The sequence below is a fragment of the Coturnix japonica genome, chromosome 6, assembly GCF_054131305.1.
Source record: "Coturnix japonica strain WE chromosome 6, WE-NBRP24, whole genome shotgun sequence".
Lineage (NCBI taxonomy): Eukaryota > Metazoa > Chordata > Aves > Galliformes > Phasianidae > Coturnix > Coturnix japonica.
Window position 1 is genome coordinate 905,985 of NC_140668.1, and position 16,210 is coordinate 922,194.

Consider the following 16,210-nt stretch of genomic DNA (forward strand, 5'->3'; position numbering starts at 1 on the left):
ATGAGGCAAAATAGCAAGACAGTGTTCTCCATGAAGTTACATGTGTTAATGCCTACAGCAGATTTCACTGTCTACTCACCTTAAGAACATAGTTTTAGTAGCTCAGGGTCTTTCTTTCCAGCACTGCTACCCATGGAAAAAAGGGGAAAGAGCTTCCCTTTCTTATCAATTTCAGCCATGCTGAAAGTATAAGAAGTCACTTGACTTTGGAAGTCATAGAATGTTAGCTGTCTAGCTGAGATGTCCAGAAATATCCCAATCTTCTGTGGTTTTGACCTTATATTCAAATGAGTCCAAGCGTACACTTGGGCTTATGTAGCTATCATAGGCACTAAAAAGACCTTGCAATATGAAAGAGGAACTTTTTTCCCCCCTGTTGGTGTAATATCTCTATCCCCTATCTCTCCCTAAACTATTTCTATTTATCTGTAAAAAACTCTCTATCTATTATGATGTGGAATATTGACGGCAACATTTCAAAACCATGTCAAGGCTGTACTACTATTCAACATGTTATGGTTTTGTAATTTGGTTGGTGTTGGTATTCCACATCAGAACACCCGCCTCATAATGGGAGTAAAGGGGACAAGTTTTTTTTTCTGTGGACTGCCTTAAATGGGCATGTGGGGAGGGGCACCAGAAGGGAAGTGAGGAAGGGGACGGGGTTGCTGGCCCGGCTCCCTTTGCGGAGACAACGTGGTCGGAGCTTCCTGCCTTCCACAGCTCCATCGGTGAGATTGGGGACTTGGTATTCTCTTCGTTGAAACTCTCTTGTTGTTGTTTAGCGTTATTAGGTTATTAAACTGCCATTCGTTCTCAGATCACCTTTTTTTCTCCCTCATTCTTTGTTAGACCTAATCGCAATCTCCCTTCCCTTCCCCTCTCCCGAAACGCACGTGGCCGGGCCGCGCCGCGCCGCGCTGTGCCGTACGGTGCCGTGAGAGAAAAGGGGGGGGGGCTTTTGTTCCTGCTGCCCCGGGTTTGTGCCCACTGTCCCGGAGTGAGCTCTAGAGAGAACTCAGTGACACAACAGGGCCTGAATTGACTGAAGAGTCTATTTTTCACCATTGTTACAGGGAGCACAGGGGGTTAACTGTAGCAGGAACACTGCCTGCCTGGCAGTTCCCCTTTATTACCTGTTTGCAAGGCAGGTTAATGTGCCCCATGTGGATCCTCAGCTGGCTGCCTAGATCTCAGGGCCATTAGGGACTGGCGCTACCAATCAATCTCCCTCTCACATTTCTTTATGCTCCTCAGCCTCTTCACCTCCTCCTTCAGGTCAACCACAAGGTTGAGTAAATCATTTAGTAAGTCATTGAGTAGCGTGTTGAATAAGTCACAGAGTCATTCAGTAAGTCATTGAGTAGGTTGAGTAAGTCATTGGTAGCGTCTAACACGAGTGCCGTCTCCATTGCCTACCGATGCAAAGGCCAGGCTCTGGCACTCACTACAGCCAGAGACCTGCACACAAGCATGTTGTTTTGGGACCTCAATCTGAGTCTCCACATGTTTCATAATAGCAGTCTTCCCTTCAGCCATGGCAAACCAGCAGACTCACTATCGCTATTTGGGTAGCCTTAATGGAGTGACTGACCAGCTCTGCCCTGCTGCTAGTAGTGCTCATTTTGCTGAAGCTTACAATTGTGTCTGTCTTCAGGAGCATGAGGTTGTGCAGGTAATAAAGGACAACAGCCTCCTATCTGATCCATCAGTGAGTTTGACTGTGAAATAAATCCATAAGCTATTTAAACTCTAAGGGTTTCCTGCCTCTATCTAACCCCAGACCCATACTGTATGACAAGAACCACATTACGACCTATTAATTCTTTCTGTTTGGGATTTTCCAGGAGATTCTTCTTCCCCCATGCAGGGCTCGTGAACTTCCCTGTTCTGAGTATCCCCAACTTCAGCCATTCAGTAAACCCCTTGGATGTTTGAGACATAAGGAAACGCAAGACGTGGACATCAGGAAGGGAATTATTTATTTCTATTTAAACTGTGATTACACTGAAATACAGGGTAGAATTTTTACACTTGGACTTATGCAGATATCATAGGCCCTAGGAAGACCTTACAATATGAAAAAGGAACGTTTTTTCCCCGTTTGGTGTAATATCTCTATCTCCTAACTCTCCCAAAACTATTACTATTTATTAGTCAAAAACTTCCACTGGATGCTTCTTGTGGGCTTCCTTCACATAGTGTTTCATTCCTCACTTGTTATTATGATTTTGCATGCTTTTGTTTCATAGACCCTTGAAATGGTTTGAGTAGGAAAAGACCTTTAAAGACTTAGTTTAAATTCCATGCCATGGGAATGGACATCTTTACCTTATAGCAAGTTGTTCCAAGTCTCATCAAACCTGATTTAGAACAATTCCAATGATGGAATTTAGATTACTATATAAAATAGATGAAAGGTTACTGACATAATGGAATTACTGGGACTTGTCATCTTTTTGAGAAGGACTCTCCATGAAGATTCAGAAAGGGGAGCCTTAACTGAATGCAACTGTAATTAGAAGGAAGGCTGGAGTGGTCTACAGTACCCAAAGTAAAGAAGGAAGCTTTGGCACCTTTATTCTGCTAAGTGAAATCATCCCTGCTTAGGAAGTGAAGGACACTGAAACACTACAAAACCCCTCACACGTGCTTCAGTTTTCCTACTAGAATAAAGCAATAGGAATGACTTCCATACTATTTTTAAAGGATCATTGGACTGGTGAGTTGAGGATTTAGTAGGAGAAACAGCAAAATCCCTGTATTCCTTTGTTTGGTGTCTATGAACATAATTTAATCTGAGACCTTTTAGACTCTTAAGAATGAGTGACTAACCCTTACCATGCTTTGAGGCCACTGGAGAGGACCAGGAAGTTCAATTGGCATGTAAGGTAGGTGTGAACTGAACTAAAGGTGCAATATGTGACTGATTCAAATTTAGATATGTGACTCTGATGTGATCTGCTTTTGGACATCTCCTGGATACTGAATTTAGTTCTGTGTGACTGAGATGGGGAAAAATGGATAGCCTGGACAATCAAGATGAATGGTACATGTTGCACCACCTGCCCTGAAAAGACATTTCAGTTCCTCACATGAGTCTTTAACATTACTGAAGGCTCTCCATGGATACTTAGTTCTACGCTCCATTTATCAACACAGACTCTAGGGCTTCTTTCTGCTGTCTGAGGGCAGGGATAGCGAATAGCACTGAAAAATTGTGTTATCAACTACCAGAAACCTAGTTATTTTCCACTGGGAAGCACAAAGTCAGGGATTTTTTGGACAGCATATCAATCTGTTCTCACAATCTGTATTTAATCACACATTCAGTCATCATCATCAAACTCTTGCACGATTTCCAATGGATCAGTGTCAAGCACTAAAGCACCAGAACCTGTTGAGAAGAAGGGAACAAACTTCCTTTTCCTCCTGCTACCACCCATGTTAAAAGTGTACAAATCAGTTTTCTTTTCAGCATCATAAAATGCGAGTTTGTTGGCAGAGATGTTCAGGAAGATCCCAATCTTCTGTGGTCTACTACTCACTGTCAAACGAGTCCAAGTATCCGTGTAGGCCCAATACTCTTGCCCATCTTCTAAGGCTATAACCCAGAAGCCATTCTTTGGGGACAGGGTCACAGTCCCTTTACGAGCCACCGATTCAGAAGCAACACCCAAGATCCAGTTTTTTCTCCTTCCAACATCCACTTCCCAGTAGTATCTCCCAGATGTGTATCTGTCCTTTGCCAACACAAAAAGGTGGGAATCAAATCTCTCCTCCCTGTTGGGTACCTTTCTGATCACACCAGTGTCATTCACACTCTTCCCATCTTCAGACACTTCCAGTCTGGGGTGAGCTGTATCAGCATTCAGGGTGACATCAACTGCAATGATCAAACCATGCCATAAGTAGCAGCAAACACAAGATCTGATTTACTTAGGCTTCTTTTATATTTTGTTCTCACTCACATCTTACTTTCCCTTTACTCGGGGTGCACTGAGTAGCCAGTCCCCCCTTTGCTTCTATCCTCTCATTCTCCCAGGTCCCTTCATACCTGAAGTATGTGTGTAAGCACCTGGATCCCTACAGAGGGATCTGGACAGGCTGATTGCTGGTGTGAGGCCAATGGGATGAAGTTCAGTACAAACACCTGTGTACTGTGTTCAGTTTTGGGGCCCTCAATTACAAGAAAGACATTGAAGACCTGGAGCACATCCATAGAAGAGCAATGAGGTTGTGAGGGGTCTGGAACACAAGTCTTAGGAGGAGTGACTGAGGGAACTGGAATTATTTGGTCTGGAGAAGAGAAGGCTCAGGGAGGATCTTATGTCTCTCTACAGCTACCTGAAGGGAGGATGTGGTGAGGTGGGGGTTGACATCTTTTCCCTTGTATCTAGCAATGGGACTAGAGGAAATGGCCTCAAGTTGTGCCAGAGGAGATTCAGGATTGATTCTATGAATACCTCCTCTGAAAAAGGGTGATGAAACAGGCTGCCCAGGGAGGTGGTAGAGCCACTGACTCTGGAGACATTTGAGTAGAATTCAGATGTTGTAGTGAGGAAAGACTTTGTGAGCTCAAATACATTATCTCTCACATCTTTGTATTTTTCTTGGCCACACTCAGATGTTTCTATAATGTGGGTTAGAATGGAAAAGTGAATTTCCCTGGCCCAATAACAAAGAAATTCTTCTTCCCTCATTATACACAGGAAACCTCTGTGCATGATGAACAGTGGACAGGCCTCTAGGAAGGTGTAACATTGTGAATTGATCCCCTCTTACTCCAAAGAGGGGAAAGAGAGGAGAGTGTCACAGAGGCTGAAGTGGCCAATGCATGCACTCACTCCTGGCTACACAAATCTAAGATGCCTCCTGTTGAGCACAAATAATATTTTTTGGCAATGCACAAGAAAGAAAAAGGTTATCAAACATTCCTTCCTCTAAACACGTTGTCTTCCATACAGCTCTGCACGTGTGCTGGCTTTGTATTTCAGAGGCGCAGTCAGGCTCTGAGAATTCACGTGCATCATCTCCTTTTTGCTTACCTTTGTAGCGCTGCATTTTGAAAAATCCTGTGGGGAGGAAAAAGAAAAATCAAAGCAGAAACAGTAAGCAGATTTTAGGCTATTACTTCTTGCTCTTTCGTTGCACATCATCAAGAAGATCCTGGCCTAATACATTTGTCTCCCCCTTTCCTTGTCCTATTTATTAACATTTATCAGATCCTCTCTCTGTCTTTTTGCACCAGGCTGAAGAGACCCAAATCACTCCACTCTTCTTCAAAACTGAGATGATTTTTGGCATATTGGCAAGACCATGGACACCCCTAACAGCGATGAAATTCCCTTCTCTCAAACATGATGTTTTCTCACCTTTACCATTCCAGTCCTCCCTCCCATCTCTCTAGAGAAGACTGAATGAGTGTTTCGCACTCCTGAGCTGCCCTTAGGAGTTACAACACGTGATGAAGGCCTGCCTACAGGTTACCATGCTCACCTGCCTGGTTCTCCGCATCCAACAGACTCTTTTTAGACACAGACCTCTCAAGTGTACCGTGTGCTATTGCTACTCTTTCCTCCAAGTCTTCTCTGAGCATCCGAAGGCTTATACTTGTGGTCGTCTGCACTTCTTCCAAACTATTCTGCAAGGCTTGAATATTATCAGAGGTCTTTTGAAGGATGAACAGATTTTCACTCAAAATCTTCTCCATTTCTACCCGCATGGATTCCACGATCTTCGAGGTGATCATCTCCACTGTCCTTTCTGTGAAGAAAGAGAGGAATCACTGGAAAATAACACTGCCTCTCATCATCTTTTAGTTCCTAAGTGGACATTCCCGACAGTATGATGAAGCACAAAATATGGTCCTCAGAAGCTCTTTTCAGCTGAAAGGGACACTGCAGATTGCATGAATGTATATGTAGAGAGAAGTCCTTTTCAGGTCTTATTTTCTGTTCCTTATCCAGTGGAGAAGAAGAGGGGAAATTGAGTTCCTGAGCTACGTAGACCCTTCTGTCTCTCCTGTGTATTGCTAAAGGAAGAAAATCCTTCCCCATGGCCCAAGGCACACCAACTCTGAATGGAAAACAACAGAAAAGAGAACAAAATTCCACATCTGCTGCATCGATTTGGATTGATTTGAGTGCCAGATGGATGGGGAAAGGGCACAGGCCTTAAGATTCTGCCTAAAGGCCTTGAAGAGACTTTCAGAGCAGGACAGGATGTAGGAATTGCCCTATACCATCTCTTCAGAGCTCCTCAGACACTCTCTGCCTTCCAAGAGGAGGAAAGAAGAAAGCTTGTTATCACCTGCAGTCTCCCCATATTCATGGCCACTTCTTAGTGAATTGGCACACAAGAAAGGGGCTTGCAAGTTCTCCCTCCCATCTCATTAGAGGAGACTGAGTGAGTGTTTTGCACTCCTGAGCTGCCCTTTGGAGATACAACACACTGAGATGAAGGCCTGCCTGGGGGTCGCCATGCTCACCTGCCTGGTTCTCCACCTCCAACAGATTCACTTTAGACTCAGACCTCTCAGGTGCTTTTGCTACTCTTTCCTCCAGGTCTTCTCTGAGCATCTGAAGGTCTTTCTTTGAGGACATCTGCATGTCGTCCAAACCTTTCTGCAAAGCTTGAATATTATCAGAGATCTTTTGAAGGGAAGTCCAGGTGTTGTTCAGTTCCTTCATGGGTGGAATTGCTTGTTGGGTCTTTTCCATTTGTCTCTGCAATGCAGCCAGTTTTTCATTCAGAATCTTCTCCATTTCCTCCCGCATGGATTCCACGACCTTTGAGGTGCTCATGTCCACTGTCATTCCTGTGAAGAAAGAGAGGAATCCCTGGAAAATAACACTGCCTCTCATCATCTTTTAGTTCCTAAGTGGACATTCTCTAGAGTATGGTGAAGCACAAAATATGGCCCTCAGAATCTCTTTTCAGCTGAAAGGGGACACTGCAGATTGCATGAATGTATATATAGAGAGAGGAATCCATTTCAGATCTTATTTTCTGTTCCTTATCCAGTGGAGACCAGTGGAGAAGAAGAGGGGAAATGGAGTTCCAGAGCTACCCAGACCCTTCTGTCTCTCCTGTGTATTGCTAAAGGAAGGAAATCCTTCCCCGTGGCCCAAGACACACCAACTCTGAATGGAAGACAACAGAAGAGAATAAAATTCCACCTCCACTGCATAGATTTGGATTGATTGAGTGCCATAGGGATGGGAAAAGGGCACAGGCCTTGATATTCTGCCTGAAGGCTTTTGAGAGCCTGTCAAGGCAGGACAGGATGTAGAAATTGCCCTATACCATCTCTTCATGTCACAATCTGTGCACTTTGCAATACTAGGCTCTTTACTGATTAGCAGTATGAGTGGTGTAAGGGAGAGGTTGGAGCAGGTTGAGTAGGCTGCAGATGCTAGAGCCCCAGCAGGGTCCTTCACTGTGTGTAAGGAGCATTGAGAGCTCCTCAGACACTCAGACACCATAGCTGCAGATAGGGAGATGAAGGCCTGCCTGGGGGTTGCCATGCTCACCTGCCTGGTTCTCCACCTCCAACAGACTCTCTTTAGACTCAGACCTCTCAGGTTTATTCCATGCTTTTGCTACTCTTTCCTCCAGGTCTTTTCTGAGCATCTGAAGGTCTTTCTTTGAGGACATCTGCATGTCCTCCAAACCTTTCTGCAAAGCTTGAATATTATCAGAGATCTTTTGAAGGGAGGTCCAGGTGTTGCTCTGTTCCTTCATGGGTGGTGTTGCTTGTTGGGTCTTTTCCATTTGTCTCTGCATTGCAGCCAGTTTTTCATTCAGAATCTTCTCCATTTCCTCCCACATGGATTCCATGACCTTTGAGGTGCTCATCTCCACTGTCCTTCCTGTGAAGAAATAGAGGAATCACTGGAAAATAGCACTGCCTCTCATCATCTGAGGACTTTTCTGTCTGAGCAAGATAAATGTTTCCTGTAATAAGTACGAGGGGAAGAAATCTTTTAGTTCCTTAGCAGACATTCCCTGTAGTGTGCTGAAGCATAAAACATGGCCTTCAGAAGCTCTTTTCAGCAGAAATGGAACTCCATAGTGGGCAATAATGTGTAGAGAGTCAGGAATCCATTTCAGGTCTTATTATTTCCCTTCCTTTTCCAGTGGAAGAGAAGTGGCGAAGCCAAGCTCCCAACCTGGAGTTCCCTCCCTTCATCTCTCCGTCTCCGGTTTTTATTCTCCCCCTTGTTACTTTCTGGGTATTGCTCTCCATAATGTACAACTCCCAGCATATAGGTAATAGGTAATATGTAATAATAGGTAATAGGTAATAGTTAATAATAGGTAATAGGTAATAGGTAATAGTCTCATGCAGGTTGGAAGGGACCTTAGAGATCATTGAGTCCAACCCCCAGGATTTGAGCCTCTGTGCTGCAGAGCAGCACTTCTACCACTTGTGCCACAGGGGGATTCGAACACCCAAGCCCCGGTGTTGCAACGCAGCATGGGTGTTGTTTTGTCACCAGAAAGCAGGGAAAAAGCCAGGCTGTAACCAGCATGAAAATGCTGCTCCCTTCTGCTCTTACCAACTGAGGACCTGTAGATCTACCACCTGATGGACAATTCTTAGAAGTAATATTCACATGTTTACTGCCATATTCTAAAAACTGGAATTAATACATACATAGAGTTGGTTGTGTCTGACACCAGTGAACCTATTAAAGGAGCAAGGAGGTGGTGGAACATCACTCTAGATGCCGTGTGTACTCTGCGAAGAAGAAAATGGGGTCTGCCAGACTCCGGGGGCAGGAAGGATGTGAGACAGTGCCTTTGTCTCCCAACCAGAAGCAATACATTGATAGAGTAGGATGTGTCTGATGCTAGAAAGCTGTGTCCCTCTGACCACAAGTGTTTCCTCTCAGGTGGCCATGCCTTCTATATTGGGACCAGGAGGGGTTCTCACCACATCTTGCTCACACCCTTCTAGGCTCACTTTGATACATCCCTCCAGAGATGTTCCAAGTGATGACCACAAGCAGGAAAACCAGGATCCACTGTTCTTACCTGGAGGTTCAAGTGGGATCCTCTTCTTTTCATCTTGGATGCTTTGAGGTTGTTTCTGGGGTTTGGCATCTTATGTTCATAGGAAAGATATAGGAAAGAGAAAATACAGTGAAGCCTATCCTGAAAGGAACATGTAAATACATTGAACTGCTTTAAGGAATAACACATACAATCGTTGGAATAATACCACTGTTAAGTGGTCACTCTGGCCACTAAAACACATCCCTCAGTGCCTCATCTACCCTATTCTTGAACACCACCATGGACAGTGACTCCACTGCTTTTCCTGGGCAGGAAAAGCAGACTTTCTGAAAAGACAATGTTCCTAATGTCCAACCTGAACCTCCTCCTGCACAGCTTAAGGTCATCACTTCTTGTCCTATTGCTAGATGCCTGGACAACCCACACCCCACCACAGCCTCCTGTGATGTGTTTATAGAGGGCTATGAGTTTTCCTCTGAGCCTCCTGCTGCAGCCTGAACATTCCCAGCTCCCTCTGCCACTCCTCACATGACTTGTACACCTTCTCTAACATAGAGAGCTATCCATTGCCCCTCCATTCTTTCCCATCCCTTTTAAAGCACTTATAGTCCTCCATTTCAGCACTGGATTCATAAGAATGATCCCACTACTTGTTGGTGTTGCAACTATGTCATGGTTATCCTGTTACACCGTAGCTTTCAGCTCTTCCTTTTTGTTGCCCATGTCGTTGATGATAATGCAATTCAGCTGGATACAGTTTTCACTCCTGTCCCTGGAATGCTTCTCTTAGCCTCATCTCCAGGTAGTCTGGCTTTATCCCTTTCACCCATCAAATCTAGTTTAAAGCCCCTTCAACAAGCCCCACCAACTCCTGTGATAGAATCCATTTCCCCTATTGTGACTATTGTACTACATCTGTCACCAACAGGCATAGTGATGAATTAACTTGCCTGATGATAAAAAGAAAGCAAAACTCTTCTGGTGACCCCAACCTCTTTGCCACATGTTGATCTGATGGTTTTTTCTCTCCTTCTCAGTATCTTTCCCTGCTTCCAGAGGGACTGAGCAAAACACCTCCTGGGCACACACACCACCAACTAGCTGCCCCAACAACCTGAAGTTCCTCTTGGTAGATCTTGGGCTTCTACCCATGACCTCATGGCTGCCTATTTGAACTAGAAGAAGTGGGTAATAATCAGAGGTCTTTGTATGACAAGGGAGCTTCCTAATAACATCCCTGACCAATGTCCCAAGGAGACAACAGACTTTCATGTGAGTAGGGTCCAGTAGACATGCATGGCCATCAGTATACTATGATATATAGTCACTATGATATCAGCCATGAAGTATTTGCTGAGAAGACAGGACCTGACAGCAGTACAGAATGGTTTGGGTTGGAAAGGATCTCAAAGATCATCTTGTTCCAACCCCACATGCCATGTGCACGGTCGCCAACCAGCAGTCCAGGCTGCCCAGAGCAACATGCAGCCCAGGATATAGCTGAACTTCCAGGCTGAAAGCAGAAAGAAATGGAAGAACACCGCAGCTGCAGGGTATTCTATAGCATGAAGACAATGGGACCTGACAGACTTTGGAGGCAGGAGATAAGCCTTTGTCCAGACTGCAAAGAAGGCCCAACACAGAGGGGATGTGGCTTGAGTTGAGGAGAAGCAATAACCCTGGGGTGAAGGTCCAGCACTGTGACTACAGGTCTTCTCACAGCCCCAATTACCTCTTTCCACAATTACTGGTTCTGCATTCCCCTTGCTCTGCTTAGAGAAGCTTTCTTGGGGTCTCCTTGGTGAATTCACTCTGCTTTCCTTCTGTGGGGATGTCTCTGGCCCACGATTTAAGTCTAAAATTGAGGGCAACAAGGCAAACATTTAACAACAACCATGCTGACTTTTCTGTCTTAGTCCATTCCACTTCTCTACCTGCATTTATTTTGTCTCCCGTGGGTCTGAGAGTGAGCAAGCATCTGTGGAGTGCTGCAATTCTAACCTGTGGCTGTAAGCTAAACTGCAACATCAGGCCACCTGGAAAGAGCAGGGGCAGGAAAACAGCACATCCTATGTGCCAGGAAAGACGGGATTTGGCACACATTCAGCTGCCTGATCTGCCCTGGCACTGAGCATTTCTGGCTTGGCCTGGCAAGCCTCTATAATATTCACCCTGATTCAGGACATCCACACTTGGATGTTGCAGAGAGCAAAGACCTGAAAGGAAGCCTTTGCAAGAAGCAATGTGAAGCCAGTTTATAAGCACACCCTGGAGAGAACTGATCATGCCTGAGCTGTTTGGAAGAGTTCTCACCACATCATGCTTAGAGGAACAGACCGCTCAGGACTTCTTGTCCTGTGCTCTCATAAATCCCACCCAACATGTACTAAGGCGTGACCACAGGCTGTGTAAATACTGGTCCAGCATACTTACGTTTAGACTCATATTTCTTACGTAATTCTTGAACATTGCAAGGATTTTGCTGGGATTCAGGATCTTCATGTTTAAATGAAAGATATAGAAAAGAGGAAATGTAAGAAATGTGGATTTTTTTCTCATAAAGAACCATGTAAATATACTGAACAGCTGTTGTGGAATTACACATCATGAAGGCAGCCCAGGGGGAAGGTGGTGGCTCTTCACTACAACCACAGTTTTTCCAGTGGGGAGAAGATAATGGGATCTGTTAGAATACAGGGGGGAATTATTGATCCACTTCTCAAACCTGCAGAGAAAACTCCACAGAGAGGGGATGTGGCTGTGAGGCGAGGAGATGGGATAACCTTGAGATGAGCATCCCGCTTGATGGACAGAGGTACACTTACAGCTCTAATTACCTCTTTCCCATCGTTCTGGAATGCCTTCTCCATTTCTCAGCTTCGAGAATCTTTCCTTGTTGCTGTTAAATGGATCCACGCTGCTTTTGTGCTGAGTGAGATGCCCTGGTACATAGCTGAAAGCTGGAAAAGGCAATCAGAGTTTTAATCTGCAGATGTAGGGAAAGCAATTTGTTCTCATAGCTACTGGATCAGGGCTTCCTCCCAGTAGATCCCGAACTCTTCCTAAGGCTTCATTTGCTTTCCATGAGGGAATACAACAAATGTACCCTGTGAAAGTCTGATGTTGGACTCGTCTCATTGAATTGAGCGCAGGCTCCATTTTGTCATTGATTTTGTATAAAATACAGAGCACGTAACTTTAAGTTATATCAACAGCTTCAGACTCCTCAGGCAATGTAAGGGTTTAGACAGTAGAGTGAGATCTTAGTGACCTCTTTTTTTATTATTTATGCAACTTTATCTTGTACACATCTGGTTCCTGGTATCCACATTGCAAAGCCAAAAAATTACATAAAAAATGTGTATTTGTGACATAGACTGCCAGAAAGACACATGGCAACAAGCACCATTTCAGTAATGCCATAACCCATAGGAATTATACTGACTCTCCGTGCTGAACTTACCACTCTCACGTATCGTTACAACAGGCACACTGAGAGGAAGTTCTGCAATGCAAAATGAATAAATTAAGAAAAAATAGAAACAAAAGCAATATTAATAAAAAGTGCACCCAGAGGACAGATTGTTGAATATGTCATTGAATATCCAGGATGAGTTTTCCCACTCTGCAGCACAGGACTGTTGTCAGAGTCATAGGAGTATCTTTGACGTAGTCACCCACTCAGTCTGAAAGCTACTGCAGAATAATAAGCACATTCCTGTGCTTATTAATTCATCCTAATTGGGTACAATGAAGGTGCTGCATTGCTAGGACAAAGAGATTCATACAGTGTTGATGTTCTTCTCATGATTATGCTTGGCTGTTGCTCTCTGTGTTTCTATTTCGCTTTCTTGGGACACAGGTGTCCTGTTGTATAGCAAAGGGAGAGCAGTCACATCCGCCATAGATAAAGTGACGTGGAATGATGCTTGTGTGGACAGAAGAGGGACAAGAGGTGAGAGGAAGGCTTTGGTTGAGCCCCTTAAGTCGCAGACTTATTTTTTTATAATTCTCCCGGTTTTTAATGTTTCACTTTCTCTTACATCACTATCTAAACACACAAGAAACTCCACTCTTACCAGATTCCCAAGACATCTCCTGCTTCCAGCTTCCTCTTATCCTTTTCTAAAAGGGCAGTCTGCAAGACAAAGATGAATACAGGACAGAGAGATGGGGTAGCCACAGACCTGGAGAACTGCAGGCAGTCATTGGGATGACCTGATGGCCTCCGGCTGACCAATAGGAGTCTTTGGAGCTATCTAAGCATTCTCACACTCACACGAAAGGCCAAGATGCCAAACACTCATGGCATCAGCAGGCTGCAACAGGGGATGACTGACATCTGCCACTCTCTTCTACTAAGGCAGAGAAAGTGGGTGGTCATACACATTTGAAGGCCTTTCCCTTCAAACTAACTCTAGTGCTGGAAGTGATACTGACCAAGCACTGTGTCTTGTAGACCTGGACTGGTACCACTAAGCCATTCTGTCCCTTGTCCCATTTCCCCTCCACTGCTAATGGGGAAGGAACAAAAGACAACAAAGCTCCTCATCAAGACAAAGAGAAGGAAATTGCTTTCCATTTGACATCATGGGCAATACAGACACAAAGTCCAAGAGCAGGCAAGAGAGACCTTGGAGTACTGGGATGATTGATTAGTGGATCCAAGGCACAGACAGTGCTTTCTGCTATCCTTCCATCAGCAGGGAAATATAATGGAAGGAACAATCAGCCCCAGCAGACCAATAGGTGTCTCGGAGCCTGGTGTCTCATATACCAGAATATTAGGTATATCAATAATACCAGAATATTAGGTATATCAGTCACAGAACCATGGAATCAAAGGATCGCAAAGTTTCAACCCCCCCCCCCCCCCTGCTATGTGCAGGGTCACCAACCAGCAGCCCAGGCTGCCCAGAGCCACATCCAGCCTTGGACTTGAATGCTTCCAGGGATGGGACATCCACAACCTCCATGGGCAACCTGTTCCAGTGTGTCACCACACTCTGGGTGAAAAGCTTCCTTCTAATCTCTAGCCTAAACCTCTCTTGTCTCAGTTCAAAACCATTTCCCCTTATCCTATCACTATCCACCCTCATAAAAAGCCAGCCCATGATATAGTAGGACCCTCCTCGTTGCAAGCACACGCGGCTGTCTTACATCCAGCTTCCCATCCACCAGGACCCCCAAGTCATTCTCCACAGGACTTTAACACAATGAAAGCAAGCTTTGTTCCTTTAGGCTACGTTCCTCCTTCTTGTTTTATCCCTCCGTAGTCAGGAAGGAACAACAGGCCACACAGAACATTCGACAATTATTAGATGCATTTTTATTCTTAAAGAATCATGCCAAATATATATATATAAATGCAGTAACGTACCTTGAGTGAATTCTCACCCCAGTGTTTTCTCTCTTGAGCTGGACTGGCTTTCACTGGATCTGAAACAATGCAGTTGCTGGAAGTGTAAAGTACAGATGGACTTTATACAGTTATAGCAATGAGGGCTCATAAAAACTGCCCTTGGCCTCTCACTGCCTGGCAGAAGAATTTTTATCACCCTGGGCAAGTGTTGTTTCAAGTGTAATTCTTATTTGAGCACTTTGCCTCTTTCTATGGAAGGCTTGTACCCTGAGGAAGAACATCTGCAGGACATGCATGGTGTGCAGGTGGAGTTATCGTCTTAGATATGCCTCTGGTACAGATAATGTATGGATGGCTCCAACATAGTGCAAGTAGACCCCTAAGGGAAAAACAGCTTTCATTTCAGGAATAGGTCACTCCACTGATATCACAGTGGGACTGATGTGTGGAATCAAACTCTATAACCAGAATTAGGTTATAAAGCAGGTATGTGTTTATTCAGCACTGGGTACATGGGGGATCACTCCTCCTATCATGTGCACCGATAGAGAGGAGCGTTAGAAAGTTATAGAGGAAGCGTATGCATATTCATCAGATTTCCAAGAAATCATTAACAAATTTATTGTTTTTCTGGGAACTTATTTGCATGCTGTCCCTCCTACTGACGAGTGTGCAGTCCGTAGCGGGGGTCTCACTCTGGTGGTCATTGGGATGAAGTCAGAAGTCTTCGTCAGGTTGACCTGTCATATTTGACACAGCTTCTTCACTTATTTTGGTCAAAACCAGTTTTTTTGTCTACCTTTCCCTTATGTATACCCAGCTGTATTGCCTTAACTATAGACCCAGCTCAATTGTAACTATAGCAATGTCGACATTTCCCACTGGTCCTTTTCTTCTGACATTCCCCAAAGCCTAGGATATGTAATCTTCATGAAAAACCCCTATTTACCTGATTCCTACTTTCAGGGCAAAGATTACTTTATTGAAAAGTCCTTGAACAGACACTGAAAAAGACAAAAACGAGCTTAACAGAAGGAGACAAAACAACGATTTATTCCCTTTTCATAGCATAGAATCACTGAATCACCAAGGCTGGTAAGGACCTCCAAGATCGTCCAACCCAAACTTCCACCTTCAGCCAGTATTTCCAAAGTAAACCATGCCCCTTCATAGACCATCTAAACAGTTCTTTCACACCTTCATGGATGCTGACCCCACCACCCTTGTGGGCAGCCCATCCCACTTGAATTGGAATCTCTGCCACAGAAGCTAAGCAGAATTTATTTCAAGATTCAATAGGGTCTCAATAATTCTGCATTCCCAGCCATGCTCTCAGTCCTGTACAAACACTTCACCTGCTAAACTGATATGTGTAGGGCAAAAAGCAAAAGCATTTGTGGTTTAGTATTACAGAGGTTGTGCTTTCTATAGGACAGGGCAGAGTTTACAGGCAGCAGCTGCTTCAGGCCATCTGAAGGCCTGAAAGGGTGGGAGGGATGTAGATGACAAGAGAGTGTGAAGCACTTTGAGGTATGTGTTCTTCTTTCAGAGAAAGCCTATGAAATGTAATGGGACAGGTATCTTTCTCCAACTATATGTGTATAAATGAAAGTTGACTATATGAGCTAGTCATTCAGTGTGACTTCTATATGCCTAGGAGGCATTAGTTTTCTCAGTTTTGCAGGTAGTGTACAGCACAGTCTTGTACACATGCCTTTTTAATAGTTTTAATGGTTGTGGTTGGAAATGGTGACGTCCAGAATTGATGTGAAATATCTGTAGCATCATGCTTCTTGTTTCCCATGTTTGGGTGGCTGCTATCTA

General features: G+C 44.4%; 1 protein-coding gene across 1 annotated transcript in view; it reads right to left on the reverse strand.

Moving 5' to 3' along the window:
• Positions 1–15,564, reverse strand: part of LOC107325869 (uncharacterized) — a 36,398-nt gene extending 20,834 nt beyond the window's left edge. Inside the window, exons 1-13 of the mRNA XM_085551379.1 lie at positions 15,507–15,564; positions 15,336–15,390; positions 14,405–14,480; positions 13,104–13,162; positions 12,813–12,891; positions 12,595–12,649; positions 12,488–12,529; positions 11,862–11,984; positions 11,458–11,520; positions 10,703–10,879; positions 7,536–7,874; positions 6,491–6,820; positions 5,500–5,766 (exon numbers count right to left, since the gene is read on the reverse strand). Of these exons, the coding sequence (XP_085407505.1) occupies positions 5,500–5,766; positions 6,491–6,820; positions 7,536–7,874; positions 10,703–10,879; positions 11,458–11,520; positions 11,862–11,984; positions 12,488–12,529; positions 12,595–12,649; positions 12,813–12,891; positions 13,104–13,162; positions 14,405–14,480; positions 15,336–15,390; positions 15,507–15,564 (1,723 nt within the window). The remainder of the gene's footprint in view (positions 1–5,499; positions 5,767–6,490; positions 6,821–7,535; positions 7,875–10,702; positions 10,880–11,457; positions 11,521–11,861; positions 11,985–12,487; positions 12,530–12,594; positions 12,650–12,812; positions 12,892–13,103; positions 13,163–14,404; positions 14,481–15,335; positions 15,391–15,506) is intronic.
• Positions 15,565–16,210: the final 646 nt, after the last annotated feature.